The 26,710-nt window shown below is 50.9% G+C and overlaps 1 protein-coding gene across 2 annotated transcripts in view; it reads right to left on the reverse strand.

Annotated features, from left to right (window-relative positions):
* Window positions 1-26,710, reverse strand: part of MYO18B (myosin XVIIIB) — a 250,417-nt gene that overhangs the window by 63,565 nt on the left and 160,142 nt on the right. For both annotated transcript variants that reach the window (XR_011541781.1, XM_070626960.1), the window contains exons 35-39: window positions 13,335-13,448; window positions 11,897-12,013; window positions 9,393-9,476; window positions 8,218-8,355; window positions 5,616-5,801 (exon numbers count right to left, since the gene is read on the reverse strand). Coding sequence is in view for 1 of the 2 variants with exons in the window: in XM_070626960.1 (XP_070483061.1) it covers window positions 5,616-5,801; window positions 8,218-8,355; window positions 9,393-9,476; window positions 11,897-12,013; window positions 13,335-13,448 (639 nt within the window). In the remaining variant the exon portion in view is untranslated. The remainder of the gene's footprint in view (window positions 1-5,615; window positions 5,802-8,217; window positions 8,356-9,392; window positions 9,477-11,896; window positions 12,014-13,334; window positions 13,449-26,710) is intronic.

A 26,710-nucleotide genomic window follows, 5' to 3' on the forward strand; every position in this document is an offset into this window, starting at 1 on the left:
TTATGACAGCCCTAAGAAACAAATACACACCCTCCCCCTCAACATGAGTCAGAGCAATTCTGTGAGGGAATCAAAGAGAGAGAAATAACATGTCCATGCCTAGACAAGTGATAGCTGAAGAGGAGCATGGGAAACAGCAGAAAAGAGGGGATTGGGAGACAGAGAAAGGACCTTTGCAGTTGGCATTCAATGGGGGAGCTGCAATGAGAAGGAAGAAAAGGAAGGAAGAAAGGAAGGAAGGAAGAAAGGAGGAGCTGAGGAGTCTGTGTTTATATCCGATACGTGGTTTCTCTGCATTTCTGGAGACGTGAACATTGCCTGACACACAGCAGGCATTCACTAGACATTTGCTGAATGCAAGTATGAGGAGGTCACGATGACCATGGTGGGACCACTGCTCCCCCAAACCTGCCAGCCAATATTGCCCCATCACTGAGGAAACTCACGATGCATTTCCCTGCACAGCTGCTATCTTCGCTGGGTCTCATGGCTGCTCCAAACCACTTCCTCCTGTGCCCACACATCCCATCTTATATCAGAATTATTTAGGGACACATGCATCTGCCCTTGATCTCGAGCTCTCCAAGAGCACAGTCCCTGACCCATTCATGTTTGCATCACTCCTAATATCAAGCACAGGGACAGGCACATACGACTCAAACAAAACTTTATTGATCTGAAAGTTCTAATTTTTAAGATATACTTTTCAAACTGTTCTCTTAGGAGGCAAAACCTCCAAATGTTGGGGAAACGTCAGCAAACAATTACTGAGAATCTACCCTATGTCTGACCTTGAACTGGAGGCCGGAGACCCAGAGTCAAACCAAACCCAATCCCTCTCTCAGGGGCCCTCCGTCTAGGAAGGCAAAAATGCAAGCAATTGCAACAACTGAGTGATACAGGCATGGATGGGGGAACACAGGACCAAAGGAGATGCTTAACCTAGTGAAGGCTTCCTGGAGATGAGACCCGATCTGAATTTTGAAGGTTGAACAGGCAGGCAGAGGAATGCATGAGAACAAAGGTGAGGAGTCAAGAAAGAACATAGCATTGTGTCCTGCACACTTGCTTAACATGCAAGGTGATAAGCAGCAGACAAGCAACAGCAGAAAAATCTACAGAGGCCAGATGTCAGAGGCCCTGGGAAGGAATTGGGTCTTTGTTCTGAAGGCCACGGAGAGCCATGGAAGATTTCTTAGCAGGAGAATAGCATGGTAAAATGCAACCCTTCTGGAAAGTTCTGCAAGAGAAGCAAGAGTGGAGGAACAGTGGGGAAACAAGTTAGAAAGCAACTGTAGAGGCCCCGACCAGAGGGGTTGGAGATTCAATAAAGATGGAGGAAGCTGGGATGGAACAGGAGGGAAAGGATTGGAAAAATACCTAAATAAATTAAAACGAGCGGGCCTGACCATTCATCTGTGTGAGGCAGGGGGAGGCAGGCCACTGCGATTCCTACTGCAGGTCACTGGGGGGATGCACAATAGTGAGCGGAAGCCCCATCTGAGGTTTTCAAGACCAGGAAGCCTGTGATAAGGACGTCTGACCCAGGGGAAAGTTGAGACCAGAGGCCAAGGTGACATGAAGGGTAAACGCAACGGCTGCAGCCTCCACAATGGGCGCGTTGGCCAAAAGGAGGCAGAGGGCAGGCCTTCCTGTCACCTTCAGCTCTTCCAGCTGCCCTTGACCTCCCTTGAATACCCCGTCCTGGGGCCAAGGTGCTTTCCCCTGGGCTCTGTAACTATTGAAAACCAACAGGATATAAATCCACGGATGAGCTGTGTCGTCGCTCCAGTGACAAACGGACTTGAATGATTTAGAGCCAGAAGATTCTTTTCTCCATAATGGCTCTGGGAGTCGCCAGGAATAGTACATTTACTAAAATTAATGGCAAAACCTCATTTTTCTTTTTTCCGGGAAGAGAAGTTCCATGGGCAGGGTAATTGATCCTGATCTGGACGTGCCGGTGTGCCAGCTAGAGGTGTAAATCATTTACACGAAACAACTCGCAGCCCTTTAAACCAACACCAACAGTGACAAATGGTACAGGCCAGGGACAGGAGGGAAGGAACACTGAGAGGAGATCCATCAACATCCTTCTCGCTTCTCAGCGGGGCCCAGAGTGCGGGATCCCTTTTCTGGCAGTCCCCCAGAGCAGAGCCATTTTTCAGCAGGGTTGGGCGAAAGGACAGCATGGTTTCCCATTGGTAGCACTCGAGTTGGACACACAGGGCCACCAAGACCAGCTCTGCCACTCTGAACTCTGTACTCCCAGGCAAGCCACCTCACACATCTGCACCTCCACATTCTCCTCCTGCTAAGGTCGACATAAGTGTGAAAGGAGACAACACGTGCAAAGAGCTTGAGCATAGAGCGACTCAAGGAATGTTTGTCCAGGGAATGAATGAATGAATGAATGAATGCTTGGACTACGGAGACAGGAAATTCATTCTATCCCTCCCAGGGAGATTGGAATTTCATACATGGAAGGTGAAGAGGGCAATGCTTTACCCAAAGAAATGACTTGTGGTGGTGAGCGTGGGTCATCTGAGAACCCCCCACATCCCAGAACACAGACGCCGGGTTTTGCCCGTGGAAGCCCTGGGCGTCCCTTACAGAGAATTGTACAAAATACACTCGCGACGGCCTTAGGCATCTCTCTCCGTTCAGCATGGGCTCCTTGAAGGCAAGAGCGTGTCTTGTTCCCCGCTGGATCCCAACATCTAGCACAGGGCTTGGCGCACAGGAAACACTAGAGACACATCTCGCAGGAATGAAAGAAGCAGAACCCGGACTGCCTTGCAAGCTTTTGGTGAAGTCTATAGAGAACGCATGACACAGAGCAGCTGCCCCCGTCTTACAGGGATGGGATGGGGGAAGGCAAACTCGTGACTTGACATGGACCTGGAGAGGGGAGATGAGAAGCCTGCAAAGTACCAGGATGCCACGCCAGTGGGAGGGGCCTCGGCAACAGCGTTTGTCTTAAAATGACACTGCTCATTGAACTCTCCCACTGAGCTGTGTTTCGTCCGCATTGTGAGCTTCTACAAAGCAGGGACCTTAGGCCTCCTTGCCCCTCTCCACCAATCCCCATCCCTGTGACACGGCCATAGTGGTGGTGAATAGATAAATGTTGGATAAATAAATGTAACGATACAGGAAAACATGACTTCCTCCCTTCTCCCAGTGGAAACATGCCAGGGCCCAAAGGCAAGGGGCATATTTGAGGGCAAATAGGTTGGTGAGTCTGGGACATCCACTATTAGGAAGGATCGGCCAGCCTGACATTGTCCCTTTCAGCCTGGCTCATCCACAGAATCACCGAGGAAACAAGCCGTGGGGATCACTGCAGAATGCCAGATGAATAGCACCTGCCCTTCCCTCCTGTGTGGGCTGAAGGGAGTTCAAAAGTCATGTCCACCGGACCCTATCCATGCGGCCTTATTTGGGAAAAGGGTCTTTATAGATATAATTAAGGTAAGGATCTGAGATGAAATCAACCTAGATTTAGGGTGGGCCCCAAATCCAGTTACAGGCGCCCTTAGAAGAAAAAGGCAGAGGGATATTTGAGACACACAAACACAGGGATGAGGACCATGTGAAGATGGAGGCAGAGACTGGAGTGATGCGGCCACAGCCGAGGATCCTCCCCGAGAGTCTCAGAGGGAGCGTGGCTCTGCCAACACCTGATTTCAGACTTCTGGCCTCCAGAACTGAGAGAACAAGTTGCTGTTGTCTTAAGCTACCCCGTTTTTGGTAATTTATTACAGTGGCCCAAGGAAATGGATACGCTGCCCAATCACAGCAGAGTAAAGTTTAGCCCCGGGAAACTGAGCCAGAATCTTGCAATCGGAAAACAGAGACAGACGCAGGTCTGATTTCAGCATACACGCAAGCTTTGTGTCTTACGGTTTTGTGTTGTTTCTACTTTGATTCATGTCTGGGGGTTGCCCTAAAATCTTTTCAGTATTTTAGGGCTTTTAAAGATCTTAATCCATCCCTAGAAATGGGGACAGAGAAAGGGAAGTGGGAAGAGAGGGAAGGAGAAGAGAGAAGCCAGAGGAAGAAAAAGAGAGCAAAAGAGAGAGGAATGAAATCTCTGTTTGATCTGGCCGGAATGTCCAGGTGTTGGGTCAGTTAAAGAAGACATCAGAGCAGAAAGACGACGGATGTTCTGTCACTCCCAGCCGGAGCTGGCAGGAGGAGAACTCAGCTGCATGAGAAGCAGGGCTGGCTAATGAGGAAGGTTTCCTGTCAGTTGGGGGAAACAGCCTTTCTCTCTCCCAGAGCCACGGAGGGTGGAGGAACGGCCAGTCACGGGGCTCCGACTGTGTCTGGGGACCTGGGTCTCTGCGCCGGGCCTCACCTCCCTGCCCCCCGCTCCCCCCCACATACCAGCCAGGCTGCTGCCTTGTCAAGGGTAAAACTGATGGGGATGACACTGGCCGTGAGAGGCAGTGGCCCGAGAAATATACTTGCTGCAGGAGGACAAGTCGGTGAGACCTGTCACAAAACCAGGGTGGACAGGGCTGGAATGAGATAATGACTGACTTATAGACCTCTGCCCCAAGCCTCAGCCTGTTGTGGGTTGTCTCAGTGAAGACTTCATGGGGTACCAGATGCCTCCCCGGTCACAGAAGCAAATATCTGGAGTCAGAGATATCTGGCCTCGCAGGGAAAAGGAGAAGCAGGCTCTCTCCGATGCTCTGCGATCCCTGCAGGAAACTGTTCTCAGAAAAATACACCGAATCATGGAGAAACCTTCCCAGTGGGCAGGAAGCAAATTTTAAAACGTTCTTTGGACCACACCAGGGAGCAAAGCACGGCTTAGTGAATAAAAGCAGAGAGTACAGAGTTGGGCAGATCTGGCTTAAATTCTTACTAGCAAGTGGATGTACCATTTTGAGCCTCAGTTTGGCCTGTCGATGTCCCCGTGCCTCAGTTTGCCCACCTGTAAAGTGGAGATAAGAATAGTACCGACCTCACAGTACTGACAGGAGGATTTAAAAGAGAAATATTTGACCCAGAAGCTGGCACACACCAAGTGCTTAATAAATGGTGGCTGTAACATTATTGCTTTTACCTTCGATCTTTGTTGTTGCTGTTAATAGCCCAGAAATCGCACTCACACTTACTTGGTGTGACCTTACGTAAGCTATCTCATCTCTTTGAAGCCTCAGTTTCCACATCTGTAAAATGGGACAATAATCCGGGCTCCGCAGGGTTGTTACGACGATTACATGATATTATGGATGTTAAGACTCAATGCAAGGCAGACATTTAATAAACGTGGATGCCCTCCTCTCCGCCTGAGGCCGCCCTGCCTCTGGAGCGGAAAGAGGGAGGCGGAAAAGAAAGTCTGGAGTCTGAGATGGAAAGGCGCTGGGCCGTCATCCAGCAGCAGGGAATGCCATTGGTCCACTTTGGGCCCGCCCCCTCGGCTTGCAGCCAATGGCAGCGTCGTCTCTCCATTCATCCTCTTTCAGGTTCTCCCAGTTTCCCGCTCACCCAAAGGTCCCAGAGGCATCCATGAGTCTCCCGTTCAAAAAGAGGGAGAACTCTCTCCCCAGTCCCAAGCTGTCAATCACACGAGAGCCAGCGCTGGGGACAGCACTCACCAGCTCCATGCACCTGCGGCTGGCCTCCGCCTCCCGCTGCACCAGCTCCTCCATGTCCGCCTTCAGCTCCTCCAGGCGCCGCTGGTAGTACTGGCTGCTTTCTCGCTGCTGGGACTCGGACGTGGTCGCCTGCGAGAGCTCCTCGCCCATCTTGATCAGGCTGTCCCGGAGCCGGATCACGAGGACCTGGAGCGGGTCAGAGAGCACACGCCCACCTGGGAGTTAAGAGGCCAGGGGCATGGAACAGTGGGCTGCAGGAAGAGAAATCCTTTGCCGAATCTCTGCGTGTTTTTATAATCAGGATACTAATCCTGACTACTGACACAAAAATGAGGAATGTACTTTAAAAGCCTCGACAGTGATAAGTGCTGTTCTGAGGGGCAGTGTAGCATGCTGTTGGGAACCCTGACTGTGAATATGCTCTGGGTTCAAGTCCCACCTCTTCCTCTTCCTGGCTGTGTGACCTTGGGCAGGTTATTCAACCTCTCTGATTGACAGGGATGTTAACAGTACCTTTGTCCCAGGGATGCCGTCAGGACTGCACACGTTAACTTATGCAGAAGGCTTAACTCAGTGCCTGGCACATTAGTGGATGACGTGCTGGATAAGCGTTGGGAATTATTAATATTTATAGCAGCCTTCATTCATCTCAAGATCTGGGAGGTGGAGTGGTGCAGTGGGGAAAGCATCACGCTGGGAGATTAAAATCCCTTCCCCAACATGGGTTCCTGTTTCCCCAATTTGTAAAATGAGGAGATTGAACAAATAATCTCCCATGAGCCCCAGCTCTAAGACTTTACGGCATTTCCCCTTTACTCGGGAGGAAATCCTTGCGGACACAGCGTAACAACAGAGGGCAAAGAGCTGTGGGCATCGCCAGTGCTACAGAAAACAAACCCGACGGCTGGCTGTTCTGCAGAATTCATTAGTCAGCCAACAAGCCTGGAACCGATCGATCCTGATGGGCAAATACTCAAGTGTTGACACAGAGCGGAGCCCGCATGAATGTTTCAGGCCCTTCCTGAGGACTCTGAGCCCCTTTGCAGATCAGAGACTGAACAATGGCGTGAAAGAAAAAAAAGCTTTACTATTCATACCCCCCTCGCCTTGCAAATGGAGTTTAGCAACAAGTTCAAAGGGCAGCAGGAGGGTCAGAAGGAGGAAGAGTAGTTCTCATACTGTGTCCTCCGGCACCCCGTCTCAAGGACCTGGAATTCCACCAAATTCAAATAATGATGACAAGGCGGAAAAATGAATCTGAAGATAGAATCTGCTATTTAATGTTTTTCTACCATCAGTTTCTTTTCTTCTCGGCTATCACTTGACTCTGCTAGACTCAAGTGAAAAAACGTTCTGTGATGTGGCCCAATGTTATGTATCGAATCATTTAAAATATAGTAGATCAAAGCTTCAGGGTGATCTGCAGAGACAATGATGCCTTGAGCGATCCTGTGAGCAATTCCGAGAACCACTGACAGTTAAGACGAACAGGAACTTTTCTCTGTTCCTCATCCATGGCAGCCTTCTGAGAGACCAAAGGCGCAACAGAGCATTGGGAGAAAATGTCTCAGAATGCAAAGTGCAGCCTCCCACTGTCCAGATGCGCTGCCATACTGTGGGCAAGCCAGCTGGCCGCAGAGAAGTTACAGCCCGGGACCAGGACGGAGTGAAGGGCAAGTGTCAACCTACTCTTGTCACTGACACTACCCGGCTTTATCTTGAATAAGTCACTTGATCTCTCTGGGGTCATCTCATTCTATCCTACCAGCCCCACGGGGCTGTGGTGAAGGTCAAGTGGAACGGCTGATGAGGAAGGATTTTGACAATGGTGATGTCCTCTGTAAATGTCTCATGTCATTAGCCTATAGAGCTAAATTGAATATAATCATTGGACCCCACCTGACCCATCCGTGTCTTAATCTGTCCTTCAAGGTCCAGCATCAATGCCACCTCCTCCTGGAGGCCTCCCTGATTCCCCAGCCTGAAAAGACCTCTGTCCTCCAGACCTCACAGCCCTCTCTCCCCGTGATGGGTATTTATGTACATATCTTACCCACGCCTCCTACAAAGCTCTATGCTTCTGGAAAGCAGAATCTGTTTTATACATCTGTCTTTCATGCGGTTAAAACAGCCTAGCACACTCTAAGTGCAAAATAAAGGTCTGCTCATAACGAGTGTTGGGCACATTCATGGAGGAGTAGGTGGATGGAGATGGGCAGAAGTGGATCAGTGGATAAAAACATGGGCAGACAGAGAGGTCAAGGTCTGAAGAGAAAAAGAATAGACGAGGAGGAAAAAGAATGAAGAGATAAAGGTAGGACAAATGGAAGGCGGTGATGAATGGACCGATGAAGGTAGATGGAGATGGAAAGAGATAGATGGGGGTGGATAGGGTGATGGATAGGCAGTTTGTGGGGCAGTGTGGTTGAAGAAAGGAGGAAGGGAGCGAGGGAAGGAGGGGACCCCTGTGGGAGTCGGGTGAGCAATATATATCCAGATGGAGGCATGTGAGTGGATTGATGGATGATGGAAGGATGGACAGAGCTTACACAAAAGCCCGCGCTGCTCCAGCCCTGAGCAACATTGACACGTCCACAAGTACCTCGAATCTCTTAATCTGCACTTTCTGGAACTCTGTCTTGTTCTCCAGGTCACAGATGATCGCCTCCTGCCTGCTGACGATGGCTCGATCCACAGTGGACTGTTCCAGGTACTCGATGCGCATCTGAGCCACCTGCAGCTGGGGGCAAACCCAAGAGGGCCATTGGCCACCTGATGGCCCTGAGTCCCAGGATGGAGACTCATGCAGGGCCCGGCCCCAGACCCATTCACACCGCCTCCTTCTCAGCTCAGGTGCTGTCTGTTGAATGCTCAAGCAAGAATTGCTGGGTACAATCTGGACCTTCACGCCAGAACCTGCCCTTGGGTCTCAGGTGCTGGGAGGTGACATTTCCTGGGCCTTCAGCCTCAGCTATAAGATTTGCAATCAGGTAAGACTTCTCTTACCTTCTCTCCCTGCTCTGCTAAGGGAGCAAAGCCAGTCTGTGAGCAGCAAGCTTCAGCATCAAAGGACACAACCAAGAGTGGGTTTGGGAGCCAAGCACACAGATCAGGGTTCAAAACCAGGCCCCGCCACTTTCCAACTGGATGAGCCTGGGTAAGTCAGTCCTCTTCCCTGAGCCCCATTTCTTCCTTTTTTGTGTGAGGACTGAAGGAGCTCAGTGCCTGGTACATAATAAGTACCCAGCAATGGCCACTGGGGCTCTTATTTCTCTTGTGCTTGTTGTTACTCAGCGCCCAGGGACGTTTGCTGGACACTCAGTCATTCCGACAGCCACCGTCAGCAGCCACGTGCAACAGTTCTAGAACTTTGAGAATTTCCTGGATAATAGCAACCCACTAGCTAATGAGGGCAATTCAGGGGTGTTAGGAGGAAGCGTGACTTCAAAGGAAGATTTCACAGAGAATGATGATCCTGTCTTGCACAGACCGTCCCCTTTTCCTTGGAGCCATTTCTCAGAGGGAGAAAATCCTGCGCTGAATGGCTGATGAGTCTCATTGCACGGGGCACATTTGGATGCTGAACAGACACGGGCAGGAGTTAGTGTGTGTGTGTGTGTGTGTATGTGTGTGCACCTGCTGGGATTGTTCTCAACTCATTTGTCACAAGACTGAAGTTGAGCGAATGAGTGAATGAATGAATGACAGTTTCTGGGGGGGTCCCAGAGGGAGCCCTTCCCTTCCTCCCCGAACAATATGGCAGCTCTGAGCACGTACTTGTTCTTGAAGCTTGTGCTTCTCCTTCTTGGCTTCCTCCAGCTGCAGCTGCAATTGTTGGATCTGCCCAATGTCAGTCGCAGACTGGGGAGACAAAAAAAGGTCACCCTGAGAACACAGGCTTTGTTGGAAAACCACCTCTGTCCATCCCTTCTCCCTGCATCCACAGATGTCTAACTCACTCAGATCCTCTGTGACAGGAGCTGCTTCCAGAACGTCACCTCTCACATCCTCCCTACCATCCTTCATCTCAAGGTTCGCTGAGTCATTCCCACTGTAAAAACCTATAGCTTTGGTCAACTGTCTAGTTCTTTATTATATGCCCTTGAGAGCCCAGATGGAAATGGGCTGGCCACAGCACTGGGACCAGATTCCAAGGGAAGAGAACTATCCTGAGTGTCAGATAACTGGGATTCTAGAGCTGGATACCGGCCTCGACAAGCCACAGAACCCCTCTGCACCTCAGCATCCCCATCTGTACAATGGGCTGAGAATCTGCTCAGCCCCTCTGCACACGGTTTGTTGAGAGATTAAATGAGGCCATGGACAGTAAATGTCCTTAAAAAAGAGGAAAACCAAGCTGTTAAGCCTGATTATGTCCAAAGAGAGGGATTCCAGGGGGCAAGCGGTCTCTCACTTTCTACTTCCCACACGTATTTATTATTTAAATTATGTATAATGGGCATGTGAATATACTGCCTTTGTAATTGAAGAAATAAAGAAATTTCCACTTCGAACAAAAATAAGTGTGATTTGCAAAGGCAGAAGATGGCACAGGCTATTTTTGTGGTGGTTGTTATAACGTTAATGATAGCATTGATTATTTTTGTTATTATGATTCCCTGTTTAGGGGAAATTCCCTCAGATGGAATCTCTGTAGGATGCCTTTGAAGCCTGGCAGGCATTCCACCATGGATCTCCTCTGGGGGGTCTAATGTGGGGAAGATGCTCACTGCTTGGGGGGGCTGTTCTCCCCAGTTATGCAGATCAGAAACCTGCAGGGGATCCTCATCGCAGCCCTCAGCTCCACTCCAATGCCCCTGCTTCTCCCCGTCCTGCCATCCTGGCTCCTCATTGTCTCCTGGGTCCAGCCACTCCTGTGATCTCCACTCCATCTTCTGACACAAGCACCATTGTCGCTCCCCTGGCTGACCGCCACTTTCAGTTATTCAGCAGCTAGTTACCGAGCATCTACTCCGTGCCAGATGCCCTTCTAGGCTCTGGGATACAGCGTTGGATGAGACAGGCGAACTCTGTCATTGTAGAGCTGACCCTCTCCTCCTGCTCTTTCCCCTAAAAAGCTTGCCAGGGTTTCCCATCACATGTAAAATAGAATCCAAACTCATCACAGCTTACGAGACCTTGATCTGGCCCTCCTCTGCTGGCCTCACTGAGCTCATCTCATGCCACGCTCCCCTCACTGACCTCCTTTCAGCCTCTCAGATGCACCATCATAGGCCCTTTGTGCGTGCTGTTCCCTCTGCCTGGAATACTCCCCTGTTCACTCACCATCCCACTTCAGTGTAATTAACTCCTGCTCCTCGTTCAGATCTCCAGCCAAGTGCCACCTCCTCAGGGAAGTCTTCCCTGGCCGCCAACTAGGCCAAGGTTTGCAGAACCATTTTAATTTCCTTTCTGGACTCTTAGCTCACTTTTCAAGTCTTCCCTCTGCTCTGGGGTCTATGTGATAAGGTCTGCCCAGCCCACGAAGCTAAGAGCCACAAGAAGGCAGGAATGGGATGTGCTTTTGCTCAACACAGTATCTTTGGCATTTCACACAGTACCTGACACATAGTGGGCACTCAGTAAATACTGAATGAATGAATGAATGGGTAGATGGAGAAGTTGATGGACAGGTAGAAGGAAGGATGGATGGATGGATGGGTGGATGGATGGATGGACGGACGGATGGATGGATGGATGGATAGATGGGTGGATGGATAGATGGATGGATGGGTGGATGGATGGATAGATGGGTGGATGGATGGATGGATGGGTGGGTGGATGAATGGATGGATGCATGGATGCATGGATGGATGCATGGATGCACGGATGGATACATGGATAGGTGGATGGGTGGATGGATGGGTAAGTGGGTAGAAGGATGGATGGATGAATGGGTGAATGGATAGATGAATGGATAGGTGGGTGGGTGGATAAAAGATTGGATAGGTGCGTGGGTACATTGATAAGCAGATAGATAGTGGATACAGAATATTTCCACGTATAGATGGATGGATATGTGGGCGGGTAGATGGGTATATTGACATATGAATAAGTCAAAGTCTTTCTTGGTGGAGATGACCTCCAGAGATGCACACACCATCTGAAGGTGACATTCTCCTCCCTTAGGGCCACGTGAACTTCCATCACTTCTGTTTATCTTTGTGGCATTTATCTCCAAGGTCCTGAGATCAGGGAGTGGCCCAACCACATCACCTGCTCAATATCCCCCACCTATCCAGCCTGAGGCCACCAACCCTTCTTCCACTTGAGGCCATTACCTGAGCAATGAGGTCCTTGTGCTTCTGCATGAGGTCATTCAGGTCATCCTGGTCCTCATCGATGCGCTTCAGGAGATCCGCCCTCTCAAACTGTAGCCGGTACAGCTGCTCATCCACCTGGCGGGAGGCAGGACAGTGGCTGGGGTCAGTGGGGGGAGGGGGACAACAGAGTGCTGATGAAGACCACAGGGCGCTTGCCCGTGGGTGTGTCAGGTGAGTGAACTGCTACCTGGAAGGGTGGCCATGGGTGTGTCAACGCATGCTGTGGGTATGACAGCTCTGTGAGTGTGTGTGTGTGCATGTGTGTGTATTGGGCATGCATGGGACTGTGTAAATGTTGCCTGTGTGTATGGGAATGGATGTATGTCTGTGCAAGCCCACCTGGGAATCTGCACACACATTTTAAATGTGCATGGTACATATTTGTGAGTGCAAACCCTGTAATCTCCCTGAACGCAGGGACTTATTTATGTTCACAGGTAGATCCCCAGTGCTTGGCCTGCAGGTGCTCAATAAATATGGCGACATTTAGATGTATATTTTCCCCTCGAGGGCCTTTATTTTGTACGTGTGTCTGGTGATTTTATATGTGAGTGGGTACATTCATCCCTGCATGTGTGTGTGTGTGTGTGTGTGTGTATGTGTGTGAATGTTTGGGGGCACGTTCCCCTTAATCTAGTGCAAACAAAATCTGCGACAAAAGGGCCAATAGAGATCTTAAGGCAAACTTTTCCCTATAAATCTCTAGCTATACCTAAACTTTAGGATTTTACACGTCAAGTATAAATTTAAGCCAACCCTGTATGCCCAGCCAGGGGACTTGGAAACCCACACCCAGTTTTCACCAACATAATAGATCCATAATGTGTGTTCCTTTGTCCCTGTTCAGTGGTGAGCGCATAGTAGGCCCATATAAATGACTGGGTCCTTTTTAGGAGTGAGCCTAAGTGGGACATAAGGGCTGCCCTTGTCTCCACTTATAAGAATGGACATGCAGTAGCTCAACAATAATGACTATGGTGATGAGCACACAGTAGGACTACAACAGATGACTGAGAACCACTTACAGTGGTGAGTGGGTGTGGGCACACAATAGATAGTGGTGTTCCCACTTAGGGTGCTAAGCAAACGGTAGGCTCCTATGAGATGCATCCCACAGTGCTGAGCACACACTAGGTCCACACAGGTTTCCTAGCCTCCCTGTGCAGAGGCATAGTCGATGCTCATAGATGTCCTTATACCTTTCTAATGCTCAGCTATGGTAGGATGTCTATACTCAGTGTGGAACACCCAGTAGGTCTACAATGTGTCTCTGTACCTCCAACTACAGTACACTGAGTGCCCTAGTCCCTCTTATCATGCTGAGCACACAGCAGGCCCATGCTAGCTCAGAGCCCATGCTGGCCGAGTCCTCACAGCCCCAGGAATGGACAGGTACCAGGGTCTTGCTCCGGGTCATGTTTTCCAGCTCGCTGTGCATGCTCTCCAGGTCGGCAGTCAGCGCCTTCTGGGTCTTCAAGGCGTCCTCGCACTTGGCTTCACTCTGCTCCAGCTGGACCAGGCGGGAGGGGAGGAGAAATGAGAAGTCCCGTTGCTGCCCCCTTGTATGTCCTTCCATCCAGCCCCGCCCGCCCCCCTCACGCGGCGGTATAATTCCCAGGCGGCCCCCGTGTCTTCACAACTGTTCATCAGCCCACATTCGGGGAAGCAAGTGTGCCTGCATCCGAGGCCGCCAGGTCTGAGCGCGCCCACAATTGAACGGGCCCTGCCCCGTGAAATAAGGCCAGGCCACCCCGGCCTCAGTGCCAGGAGCTGGCCCCAGTTCCATTCAGCAAACATCTGCTGACGCCCACTGAGGGCCAGTCATGGGCACGCAGGAAACAGTGAGGCCGGGCCCTGGCCTCCCGTGGGGGAGAGCGGCAAGGACAGGTAATGACAGCCTCTCAGGAGGAGTACAGGGAGGGGGGCACGGGGACCCTGGGGACCGGGATGGGGTCAGGGAAGGCTGCCTGGAGGAGGTGCTTGGAGGTCACTGGGGACTTGCCAAGTAGACATTTCTAACCCGGTTCCAGAGTTGGGAAGACCCTACAAACGGAATGCAAAATATTCTGCATGTGAGCATTTCCTGGTCGCAATTCACGACTTCCACTGGATTCTCCAAGGTTAAGGGTCACTGACTTAAACAGTCTCTCTTTCTCATCCTTCCGCCCACCTGCACACAGTAGGCCTCCCATCTTAGCCAAGGGGGGCCATCAAGATAGATACAATTACCTACATGGCCCCAGAAGGCAGACAGAAAAAAAGCACGTCTGTGCATAAATCTTAAGTCCGTCTTCCCCTTAAGGCAGCTTCCCCTTGATTCCTGAACTCTAGAATCTTTGAGCAGAAAACACCCTTAGAAATCACTTAAGGAAAACACTTGGAGCTCAGAGAGGGCCAGGGCCTTGCCCAGAGTCACACAGCTGCAAGGAGCAAAGATATCACTTATTTAGTCCAGACCAGCGTACTTTTACTTTCTCAACTGCCAGGCTGATAGCACCCCCCAAAACAGTTAATGCCATTAAAGTTGGTGCAAAAAGGCAGAAAAAAAAAAAGGGTGTCCTTGGGGCTGGCCCAGTGGCACAGTGGTTAAGTGCACACGTTCCACTTCGGCGGCCCAGGGTTCGCTGGTTCGATCCCAGGTGCAGACATGGAACCACTTGGCAAGCCATGTGGTGGTAGGCGTCCCACATATGAAGTAGAGGAAGATGGGCACGGATGTTAGCTCAGGGCCAGTCTTCCTCAGCAAAAAAAAAAAAAAAAAAAAAAAAATGGTGTCCAGGAACTCAGCCCCAGATGTTAGAATAATGATAATGTGAATGGAAGGCAGAGAGGGAGAAGGGAGGCTTCATCCATTCGAAGGTCAAGGCCCTGGCCCACTCCCACAGCTTCCCACACCGGCACCTCTAGCTCCAGTCCCACCCAACTGCCAGCAACCGAAATCCACAAAAGCCCCCTTTTCGAGACCCTGAGAACAGTCTATTCCTGCAGCGGGCTCAGCACAGGGCCTGGAGGAGGAGGACTTGGTGGCCCGTCTTCCTCAGCGACTGGGAGGAATAGAAACACACCGAGAAAAATGATGTGGAGCAAGGGGAGGTGATCGGCATCATTACAGCATAATCGACAGAGGAAGCTTGAAGTCAGGCACAGTCTCACCTTCCCGAAGGCAGCTCCAGGGCCTCTGGCAAGGCGGGGAGAGGGGAAGGAGGGCTCCCCTGCCGGAGGCAGGGCAAAGACAACCCCTGATTTCTGCAGAAGCCAGAGGCCTCACTAAGGAGAGGCGTTTCAGCTAAGACCTAAGATGCACAGGAGACGGCCGTGTGCAGATTTAGGAGGAAGAGTGCCCTGAGTAGAGGCAATAGCCAGTGTAAAGGACCTGGGGCAGGAACAAGAACAAACTTGGTGCCGAGAAATGGAAAGATGGCCGGTGTGGCTGGACAACTGGACAGAGAGAGAGAGGAGGAGGTGATGCAGAAGAAGTGAATGGGGGTCACTTCAGTGAGGTTTGTGAGCCAGCACGCAACGCTGCAGTTTATTTTCAGTCTGTAGGGAAACCATTGGCGGTTTCCAAGGAGGGTGGCATGACCTTCCTCTGGCTGCTGTGGGGAGGATGGGCTTTAGCGGACAAGATCAGTAACACAGCGGCCAGCAAGGATGCTGCTGCGGTCCTCCAGGAAGGAGGTGCTCCAGTCAGAGCGGAAGTAGACAGAAAGGGAAGACTGCACAGTGGGTGTGCACAGAACAAAAGGTCTGAGCAGACAGGAGCAGATGGGCCATCATGGAGGTGATGTCAGACAACTAATGGTGGACGGGAGGCATCATGCAGGGCCCCGCTCCAGCCCAAGTCGCTCGGCCCAGGGCCAGGAGGCGAGCGAGGGCCACTGTAAGGAGCACAACAGGGCAGAGCCGCAGAGGACGACAGCAGCGCCCGCCTGCTCCGCTCCTCCCGTGGCTGAGGGTCGCATCTGCGTGATGCTGCTGGTCCTCGGAGCCACCGGAGAAAGGAGGCTCTATTTTGATCCCCATTTTACAGGTGGTATATGGCGCACGATCCAGAAATGCTCCGTCCTTTCCCTGTTGATGGAGACGGCTGCTGGCGGTGTTCTCCGCTCACACTGGGTTAGAGGCAGGATTATCCTGGCCCTGAGGGTTTGGGCATGAACACCACACCTGCTGCTGTTGCTTGGGGACCGTCTCCAGTGCTCTGTGCTTCGTCTGCCTTGCTCCAGAACCTCCCACAACAGCTCTAGGACAAAGGTGCCACCAGGAAGACTAATGGATAGAGGAGGAAACTGAGGCTCAGAGAGGGGAAGTGACTTGCCCACAGTCACACAGCTGGTCAGTGGATACAATAGGTTGGTCCAACTCAAGACCCCAAGCTTTTAACCACTGGGCTCCACAGCCCCTCATGGCAAGTCTGACCACATGGGTAGGAGGGATTAAAATAAAGGGAGAGCTCGGTTGCAGAGAAAGCAGTCAGCTCAGAGACTTGGTGCCGTAATAGAAGCCACTCAGACAGTGTCATGAGGGCCTGTCCCAGGGTGGGGCCTGTAGAAGGAGAGGTAAGTAAACAAACTGGAGAGAACAGACGGAGTTCAGGGTTTGAATCAATGTGGGGGCAGTGACATGCATCGTTACTAGAAACTTCCAGAGATGAACAAGTTCACCCCGCAGGGAAGAGGAAGGAAACCAACATTTGGTGGCACTGAAGTGCCAGATCCCACGGCGTGTGGAGGTCGGAGCTGGGGCCCTGGATCCAGACCCACGGGATCTGCCTCTCCAGCCAGTCCTCGAAGGTGGCTATGCCTCGCTTTCCTCATCTGTGCCATGGGGACAGTTCCATCACAGGGTACTCCCAGGATGAATGACTGAAAACACGACAGTGCGTAGCACACGCCCGGCACTGAGAGCACCCTACAAATGGACCGGCGGGTGTGGCTGTGGGTCATCCCTTTCATCCCCTTCACAGCCTGAGACGTGGCAGTTTTTGTCCCCATTTTAGAGGGGAAGAAAATGAAGCAGAGGCCACAGGGGCTGTCAAGGTCACGCTGCCGGGATGCCGCAGGGCCTGGGCACCCACGATCTCAAGGAGGAATTTTAGGCTTCCCGGCAGACTGGGATGGGCGGACAGGTGCCGAGCCCAGAGGCACACACGTCCAGCAGGCCCGCGTTTTAGTAGCATCTGGATGGCCGAGACCGGAAATTCTCCAGCCCAAAGCCTCCCTCACTGGGCAGCCTCCGGGGTGCTGCTGACAAGCCATCTTAACGCCGAGCTTTAAAAATTTCAATTTATTACTCTTTAGGGAGCAGGAAGAAATACAGGGCCATCTTGGGCTGATTTCCTGTTATGGATGAGCTGGGGTAGGAATATCTCACTGCACATTACTTCCAGATTGGGGCTGTTTGACGGACGTTTTTATGAAGTCGGGTGGCAAGCCACCTTCGGGCCGGGATGGCATCCTCCGGCAGTGCGACACTATCCACCAGGGCTTTCAAAATGCCTTCCCGGGAGGGGATCCTGGCAGAACAGGGGTTCGAGCAGAGGGGGACAGTGCAGCCAGGTGACACGGAGCTCTGGGGGAAGGCTTATAGGGGTCCATTCTGCAGCCCTGGCAGCCGGCGCGCCAATGAGAAGCCCCAGGGGGGACAGCCGCCACCTCACACCTCTGAGCTCCAGGTCACCGTCATGATCCCATGGACAAGCCCCCCTGGGTTTGCACTGGGGGGAGGGAGAGACCCCGGTGGCTTCCATCCATGTCTAGACCTCGCGTGGGAGTGGACCCACAAGAGACTCCCACCGAGGCCACTGGTATGGATTTCCTGCTTTTCTTTCTCTCCCAAATCTTGTGTCTTGTAAAACCAACACAATAATACCACACGTATGGGGGGACAAAGCATCAAAACACCTCTGAAAGCCAGAAAACTCTCTCACCCCGGCACGTTCTGTCATTCTATCATCCACTCATTAAATCGGTCACTGTCCCCAGAGTCTGCTCCCGCTCTGAGGGGCACGTGTCCCAGGAGGGCATCGTTGGCTGCCCAGCCCCGGGAGCCCAGAGCCTCCACTTGTGAGCATGCGCCCATTCCCAGGCCCCCCAGACTGCAGCTGCGGGTGGGAACGTGCCTCCCAACCTTGTGGGTGAATTAAGGGTCTCTCAGCTTTGGTGTGGGGATGTTCGGGGAGGTCCCGACTCTTCGGGGATTGTGGGAGGATGCTAAAGGTCCTGGAAGCCTGGTGTCCTCAGGGGCAAGAGGAGATGAGCGCCATCTAGGATGAAAGTGTCGCAGGAGCGTGGGGGACGCCACGCACATAGGGTGTGAGAACGAGCTCTTCCTCTGTGCCAGGCACTGCTCCAAACACCTGTCACCAAAGGATGGGGGTAGGGGTACATTCTCCCAATACGGCCTCTCATCTCCTGCAAGGGGGACATTCAACATCACACAGCATCACACAGTCGTTAAGCGCAGACCCAGTGGTCAGGCAGAATTGGGTTCCAGCCCCAGCTCCTCTTATCTACCAGCCTGTGACCTTGAGCAGCTTCCTTAGCCTCTCTGAGCTTCGGTTTTCACCATCCATAACATGGGGGAGAAAATGGTTCACATTCATTAAACAGGACTGCTGAGCATAGTTGTATTCGTTGTGTACTGCACAAGTCTAGGGGATGCTACGCACATCATGAAGATGAGTTCTTACTCCATACCACGCACTGCTCTCAAGACTTTTCCGTGTTAACTCATTTAACCGTCACAGCAACACACTGAGGTAGCGTCAACGGCCATGCCTGTTGTTACGGTTGAGGAAACCGAAGGGAAGAGAGGTCAAGTGACTTGCTGGAGGTCACACAAGCGCTAAGTGGCAGATCTGGGCGATGAACCTAGGCCATCTGGCCACCAAGTCCCCACTCTGAGGCATTACCCTGCACTGCATCTGCAACAGGGATGCCCACCGCACATGCTCTGTAGGGGAAATCTTATGACGTGGCTGCACAGCATCTACACCCCATCTTCCCTGCAGAAAATGTGCACCCCCCCAAATGTCCATGTGGTTCTGGTGGGGCTTCCCCTGCCCTCTCAGGCCCAGAGAAGATGACGTGACTCAGCCTAGCCAATCAGAGCACCACCTCCCATTGCCATAGAGGTTGCTTGTGGGAAAACAGCATGGCTGACGCAAGGATTCTTGCTGGGGCCGTGGAAACAAAGTTGGTTCTTTCTAATGCAGAACACAAGCTTGGAGTGTCTGAGGGTCCTCTTTCCACCAAGAAGGAAGTGCCTTCCTAAGACTACAAGGTTATATCAAGGTTGAGGAGGTAGGAGACACATTCTTAATGACACTGTTAAGCACCTAGATCCAGCCAAACCTGAAGGCAGTCCTAGCCTCAGAACTCCAGATATCTTGGCCAATAAATTCCCTTTTTCTGCTCCAGCCAATTTGAGCTGGGTTGCGGTCACCTGGAACCCAGATACAGAATGAGTGAGCAAGTTAGAGGAAACAATACATACAGTGTCAGCCCCAGAGTAAACACTCAAAACCACTGGAGATAGTGTTTGTTGATGCTGTTCTGCCAAAGCTGGATCAAAATAGCCCTACCCAAAACCCTGTGATAGAATAACATCGTTTACAGCTTACCTACCCTGTGGATGATCCCTCCCCATGAAGGGATAAATACTCTCCCTTCCTGATTATTCACTGAGGGACAGAGGAGGGAAGATTTCTTCATCACCTACTGCATCAGGCACCCGTGGGCCACCTGACGGTCGTTACCCCTATAGCCCACACCAGCCCTGCAAGGACGGAAACAGCCCTCATCAGTTTACAAAGGAGGAAACGGCAGCCCGGGCAGAGGAAGTGACTTGCCCAAGGCCAGACTGAAGAGGAGGAGACTCCAAACCCAGGCAATTTCTGGGCCCCCACACAGCACCCCCTGTGCACATGAGTCCTTCTCTGAGTTCATCGCAGCCCTTGTGTCCCCAGCACCCACCTCCTTTCACTCAGGGCACCGGCCATTGAGATTCCCATCGCATTTCCATCAGCCACAAGCCCATGAATAGCGTCACTTTCCTCCGCGAAGCCATCTGCCTGCTTTAAATACCCGGGTAAAATGTTTCCTCTGGACTTATTAAAGCTCCTCGATGGGTTGGCTAGACAGACGGAACGAGGCGGGGAGAGCAGAAATTCTGATATTTCAGCAGAACGGTTAGAACCTGGATTTCTGGGTCTGGTTTGAACAACTCAGAGGATTTAAAAATATTGCATCACAAATGCCCCGGGGAAGCATTCTGTCTAAGAAATGGTGTCTTTGGCGGGCTAATGGCAGCCCTTTCCAGGCCTCGACATCCCATCAAGACTCTCGGGAGAATGAACCTCCCACAGAAAGGCTCTCCCTGAAGGGGCTCACCAGCACCTCACACCACAGGAGCCCTGAGATCCAGCAAATTTATGAAATGGAGACATTAAAAGTGTCAGGCCAGAAAAACATCCAAAACCAAGAGTGACAAATGTTGGAGAGGTTGTGGAGAAAAAGGAACCCTCATACACTGTTGGTGGGAATGCAAACTGGTACAGCCACTATGGAAAACAGTATGGAGATTTCTCAAAAAGTTAAAAATAGAAATACCCTATGACCCAGCCATCCCATTACTGGGTATCTATCCTAAGAACCTAGGATATCAGAAATCTCAAGAGTCTGTTGCACCCCTATGTTCATCGCAGCATTATTTACAATAGCCAAGACGTGGAACCAGCCTACATGCCCAGAAACTGAGGATTGGATAAAGAAGATGTGGTATATATACACAATGGAATACTACTCAGCCATAAAAAAAGACAAAATTGGCCCATTCACAACAACGTGGATGGACCTCGAGGGTATTATGTTAAGCGAAATAAGCCAGTCAGAGAAAGACGAACTCTATATGACTCCACTCATAGGTGGAAGTTAGTATATTGATAAGGAGATCTGATCGGTGGTTACCAGGGAAAAGGGGGGGTGGGGGGAGGGCACAGAGGGGGAAGTGGTGTACCCACAACATGACTAACAAAAATGTACAACTGAAATCTCACAAGGTTGTAATCTATCATAACATTAATAAAAAATAAAAAAAAAAAGCGTCAGGCCAGGGGCTGGCCCGGTGGCACAGTGGTTAAGTTCCCACATTCCGCTTCAGCGGCCCAGGGTTTGTCGGTTTGGATCCCAGGTGCGGACATGGCACCGCTTGGCAAGCCATGCTGTGGTAGGTGTCCCACATATAAAGTAGAGGAAGATGGGCATGGATGTGAGCTCAGGGCCAGTCTTCCTCAACAAAAAGAGGAGGATTGGCAGCAGATGTTAGCTCAGGGCTGATCTTCCTCAAAAAAAAAAAAAAAAAGAGCCAGGTCCACCAATGGTCTATGAGACTCAGAAGTTGGATGACAGAGGCCCCAAGGGGACGTTTCCTAAGACCATTTTGTGGTTCCATTCTGTGTCCTTGATCTCAAGCTATTTGGGCACACATGAAACATTCCATAATTTCCCCTACATTGTGCTACAGGACCATCATTTATTGATATCAAGGAGAACGAACCAACTAGAACATAGAATAATAGCAGTAAGTCTCATGTGCATAAATGAGCAAGAAAAGCAAGACACAAGGCTAGACCCGGCCAGTCAGCAGGGCTGCCTGAGTCTGCAGCCTGAGCTGCCCACCCCTCAACGTGGGTTGCCCACTCGAGCCCCACTCCCCCCAGGGAAGCCACCCGCTGCCCATCTGCTCCCCGGGGCCCCCCAAGCACAGGTCTCTGACCCAGACGCCGGCTGGTGTCCAGACAGTGGGCTCCCTAGGAAGGATGAGGGGCGGGCCGTGTGGGCAGGACCCTCCCCTGCAGGAGGAAATGACCTGGACGGGGACAGTGACCATAGACTTGTTCACCAAACTCCGGGTCCCCAAGTGGGTCCCTTTCTTCCAAGCTGGAAGGAGGTCACTTCGGGATAAATGAGGGGAGCCCAGTCAAGGGCTGGCCAGGGGAGGCTCAAGGCAGAGGGCCCTCTAATGAGATTTCCCTTCAACAAGGGGGCTGCTTCTGCTAAAAAGTAAACAGACACATACACGCTTGAAAAGCTCCGGGATAGCTCAAATCTTCCTCACTTTACAAAGAAAGCTCTGCCGTTCCTGGAGTAGAACAACTCAGGAGAGCCTGACAGCGCAGAGGGGCACAGGACCACGAGGCCCGGCCGGACCCCCAAGTAGGGCGGTGGGCTTCCCACCATCCTGCACCACAAGACTCACTTACCCACAGCATTCAGCTAACCAGACACCCTCTGCCTAACCAAGTGATTTTAAATTTGGGTTCCAAAATATCTACGATTGATCAGTCGGGTGACCTTAAAATGAAGCACTTCTAGTCATGAAATGACACCACTAAGAGAATCTAACAGCAAGCCCCAAAGTGGGGTGAAATATTTGCCATACACCCAGCAAAGAGCTTACACTCAGCATATCCCACAAATCAGTAAGAAAACCACCCAAGAAAGATGAGCAGACGGCTTGAACAGCAGAAGCAGCTCTCCAGGTGGCCGATCGACTTTGAAAAGCTGATCCACCTCATTATTCATCAAAGAAACGCAATATAGAACTGCAAAAACACGTCCTCCTCAGAATGGCTAAAATGCAAATGACCGACAGTACCAAGTGCTGACAAGGATGGGACGCCTGTGGCATCTCGCATCTGCTGTTGGGAGTGCCCATGCCCACAGATGCTTTGGGGAACCATTTGACAGTATCTACTACAGTTGAAGAAACATGTGTACCATGAGCCAGAGACATCATGCGGCTGGGTGTACACACTCTACAGAAATGCACACGCTTGTGCCCCAGCACAAGTAAAATAACGTAGGAAAAATGTTCACAGTGGCTGTATTCCTAATAACCAAAATCTAGACACAACTTACATGTCCATAAATGTCAAAATGGATAAACTGTGGTGTCGTCTCATAAAATAGCAAGGAGAATGAACCAACTAGAATATAGAATAATAGCAATGAGTCTCACGTGCATAAATGAGCAAGAAAAGCAAGACACAAGGCTGGAACAAGTGGATGGTGAGAATTCACTGAAGCAGCCACATGAGCAGATAATCGAGAAAAGACTCTTAAACTGGCCTCTGGTCCGTTCACGCTCTCCCCTAAACCTACGGGTACCCCTTGAGAACAGGCCATACCGAAAGGCCAGGGGCCCTTTTCTCCTCCCCAGGCTTACTCAGTGCCTCAGACGCTGGCTATAGGATGGCAGCTCATCCCTGTTTGCTTAAGACTTTTCTGGTTTTCACATTGGAAGTCCTGTGCCCCGGGAACACCCTCAGACCTGCACAAATCCAAATGGCTCTGAAATAAAAAAGAAGGAGGCTCGAACTCCAGCTCACCCAAATGGAAGAATATTCTACAACATAGCTGGCCCGAGCTCTCCGAGAAGGCCAGCGTCATTAAATACAAAGAAACGCCGAGGACCTATGACATCATGAAGACTGATGCAAGCCGTTTTGCATCCCAGGTTGGATCCTAAACAGGGAGAAAAATTTCTATAAAGAACATTCATGGGGCAATGGGAAAAACTCGAATAGTCAGCAAATAAGATGAAACTTTTTGTTCAAGGTTCACATAGTAAATTTTAGGCTTTGCAGGCCAAAGGGCAAAATTGAAAGATATATGTAGATAGTCATCTAAACACTTTAAATGCAGCTATTTAAAAACATGAAAACCGTTCTCAGCTCTGAGGCAGTAATAAAAAAACAAAAAACAAAATAACAACAAAAAACAGGCCGTACCCTGAATGTGGCATGTGGGCCACAGCTCGCTGACCCTCGGATTAGAAAACAGTATTTTATCAACGTTAAATCTTCCGATTTTGATTAGAGCAAAGGAGTCTCATGTCTGTAACGTGTTTTCAAAAAATGCAGAAAATATAATTTAGAGAATGAGAAAGCAAATGTGGCAAAATTTTAAAAATTAATGAATTGAGGGGGAGGAGACACAGGAGTCCTTTGAACTATTCTTGCCACTTTTCTGTAAGTTTGAAATGCTGTCAAAAGTTGCTATTTTTTAAAAAATCTCAGTTCCTCCGAAACTCTGTGACTTTGGGTGAGTTTCCTGTATGTTGAGTTTCCTCCTCCGTAAGGTGGACATCGTACGAGCTGCTTCCGGTGGAGTCACAGGCCATCCCGTCAGTCCCTCCTTGTTCACTGAGCGCCTGCTGGATGCAGACACACTGCTACGCTCAGGCCCCCAAACTGAAGAGGCCCTGCCCTCCCGGAATTCACTGTGTTCAAGTGAGATGGGGGGACAGAATGAGGTCATGACATCCAAGTGTTCGGCCCTGTGCCCAGCACGATGTAAACCACGGATGCTCACTATCAATATCGAGATGGTTATTATTACACTGGTGGCCGGCTGAGCTGCTCCGGGGGCCTGGCCCTCCACAGCTAACGGTCCCAGGCCCTTTGGGGGAGATGCATAAATGGCACGCCCTGCCTATAACGAACCCCGCCTTTCCCACCTCATCCATCACCGTATTCGAAGTGTCAATATTTGTGGGGTGACCCGGCCCATGATAACCATGTTTTTAACCAATTACAATTCAGTCTTTATCTCCTCTGACAGGAGGTTATGTTAATATTGAATCAACTCATTCCAACATAATCTTTAAAAAAAAAAAAGTCTCTTCAAATAAAACATTCCAGCCGCCTGTCCTGTGGTCCCTGGCTGGGGAGAAGTGTCCCCAAGGCATTCAGTCGCACAAAAAACTCCCCTCAGGGTCATCTTCCCAGAGCTTATGAGCTGTTTACAGCGTCTCATGGGAGCATGCGTGATACGCGGTGACAAATGTCCCAACGAAGGGCGCTGGGGAGGAATCAAGAGTTACAGGTCTCGCGTGCGCTCACAGGAGGACCTCAGACTGTGACCTGACCACCCCTGGGAGGTCATTGTGCAGCGGATGCACCAGGCCCAATAGGTCCCCTGAAGCTGAGCCAGAATCCCCCAGCGGAAGGGCCGACGGGAGCACTCGGGGCTTCCAGAAGGGATGTGAGCGCCCAGAGACGGCCGCGGGGCCAACAGGAGGCGCATTGGTGCTTTGGGCTAGTGGTTACTGAGTTCCCAGGTGTTGAAGTCAGACTCCGTGGGTTCAAACCCCACCTCGATCTCTTACTACCTTTGTGACTTTGGACAAGTTTTATAACATGTTCACTCATTCTACTCCTGTCTTTAAGACGTTGGAAGGTGAATGAGGAGACAGGTACACAAAGGGGGCAAGTGGGAGGGCATCCTGTGTCCTATCCCAGGGGCAAACCCAGGAGACCGTGAGAGAAGAGAGGTGGGGTGACAGCTTTGTTCTCGGCAGGAAGGGGTGAATACAGCCCCTGGCATGAATTAAGCAAACAAATAAAGTGCAACTCAGTGCAAACTCTTCTCCATTTAACAAAAAGCAAATCACGTAGTCCCTTTGGGGAGGAGACAAAAGTCAAGAGCATGAATCCAATGAAGAAAAAGGAGGAACCATTGTCCTGGAGAAGACGTCTTCAGCTCTCTCCTCAGAGCCAGGTGGCAGCATCTGCTCCTCACGGTGTTATTTATGCACAGCAATTATCTCAATTATGTGTCTTGGTTGTTGGAGTTGCTGGTGTCTCCAGATGAGTTTGTTTCCAGTGGAAACATTCCATGGGAATTATTTAGTAATTGGCTCCTGAGGAGCAGGTGTCATTAGAGTCACCCCACACCTCACCTGTCTGCCTGTTCCACGAGGTCTTGTAAAATCGTGTGCCCAGAAACCAAAGGTTTCCAACAGCTGACACCAGCGTGGGGGACCAGGGAGCCGGAGGGGAGCTCTACATTTTGAAATCATCGTCTCATAGTTTTCAGTCTCAAGAATTCTTTCAAATCCATGGTCTCGTGTTTTTTATGTCAACCCAAGGAGCCAGGAATACCACGGCCCCTTTTAAGTGGGAAAGGGAGAGTGGCTTGCCCCAAATCCTATAGCTAATTAGGTAGCAGAGGGAGGATCTGAATCGAAAAGGTTCTACCTCGCTCTAGAACCTTCCATGTTTTATCAGCAGAGTCTTAAACCTCAGACATGATCTGAGATCTATCCAAGGCTCCCAATGGAGAGAAAGTGGGTGGAAAGAGATTAACAATTCGCTTGGGATTCTGGACAGCGGGGCAATAGGCAGAGGGGGTGCCTGTCCTTTTGGGAAGAACCCAGGGACTCTAGAAGATGCTCTGTCTGAGGGAGCCTTCTCCCAGGCTGCTGATGGAGCCTGGCATGTCGCACATCAGTGCTTCAGCTGGACCTGGAACCCTGCCATTTTTCACGAGCACTTCTGACCACGTCCTTCTCTGCTCCGTAGCTCTTCATGGCTCCCTATTACCTTAGGGATAAAGCGCAACCTCCTTAGCCGGGTTCACTAAACCATTCGTGAGCTGGCTCCAGCCTCAATTACTGATATTATCCTCTCTGCTCTGACTCCCGGGCACTTTCTACTCCAGCAACACGGTGCCAAGGGGAACACGCTTCCCATCTCCACGTGCCTCAGCCCTTTATGATCCTAGAATGGCCACGTGCATCTTACCTAACCAGCACGTCATTTCCATCTTTAAAGAGACCGCTGAAGCTGCTAGTTCCTCTCCCACAGCTAAATTAAGGGCATCCTCTCTAGCTAAATGCCAGCATCACCCCGATAAAGAGCTCACCACGTTGCTTGGCACTAGTCTGCTCCTAGTTCTGCCCATTGCCTGGACCAGGGGACCCTCG

Source organism: Equus przewalskii, chromosome 7 (assembly GCF_037783145.1).
Source record: "Equus przewalskii isolate Varuska chromosome 7, EquPr2, whole genome shotgun sequence".
Taxonomy (NCBI): Eukaryota; Metazoa; Chordata; class Mammalia; order Perissodactyla; family Equidae; genus Equus; species Equus przewalskii.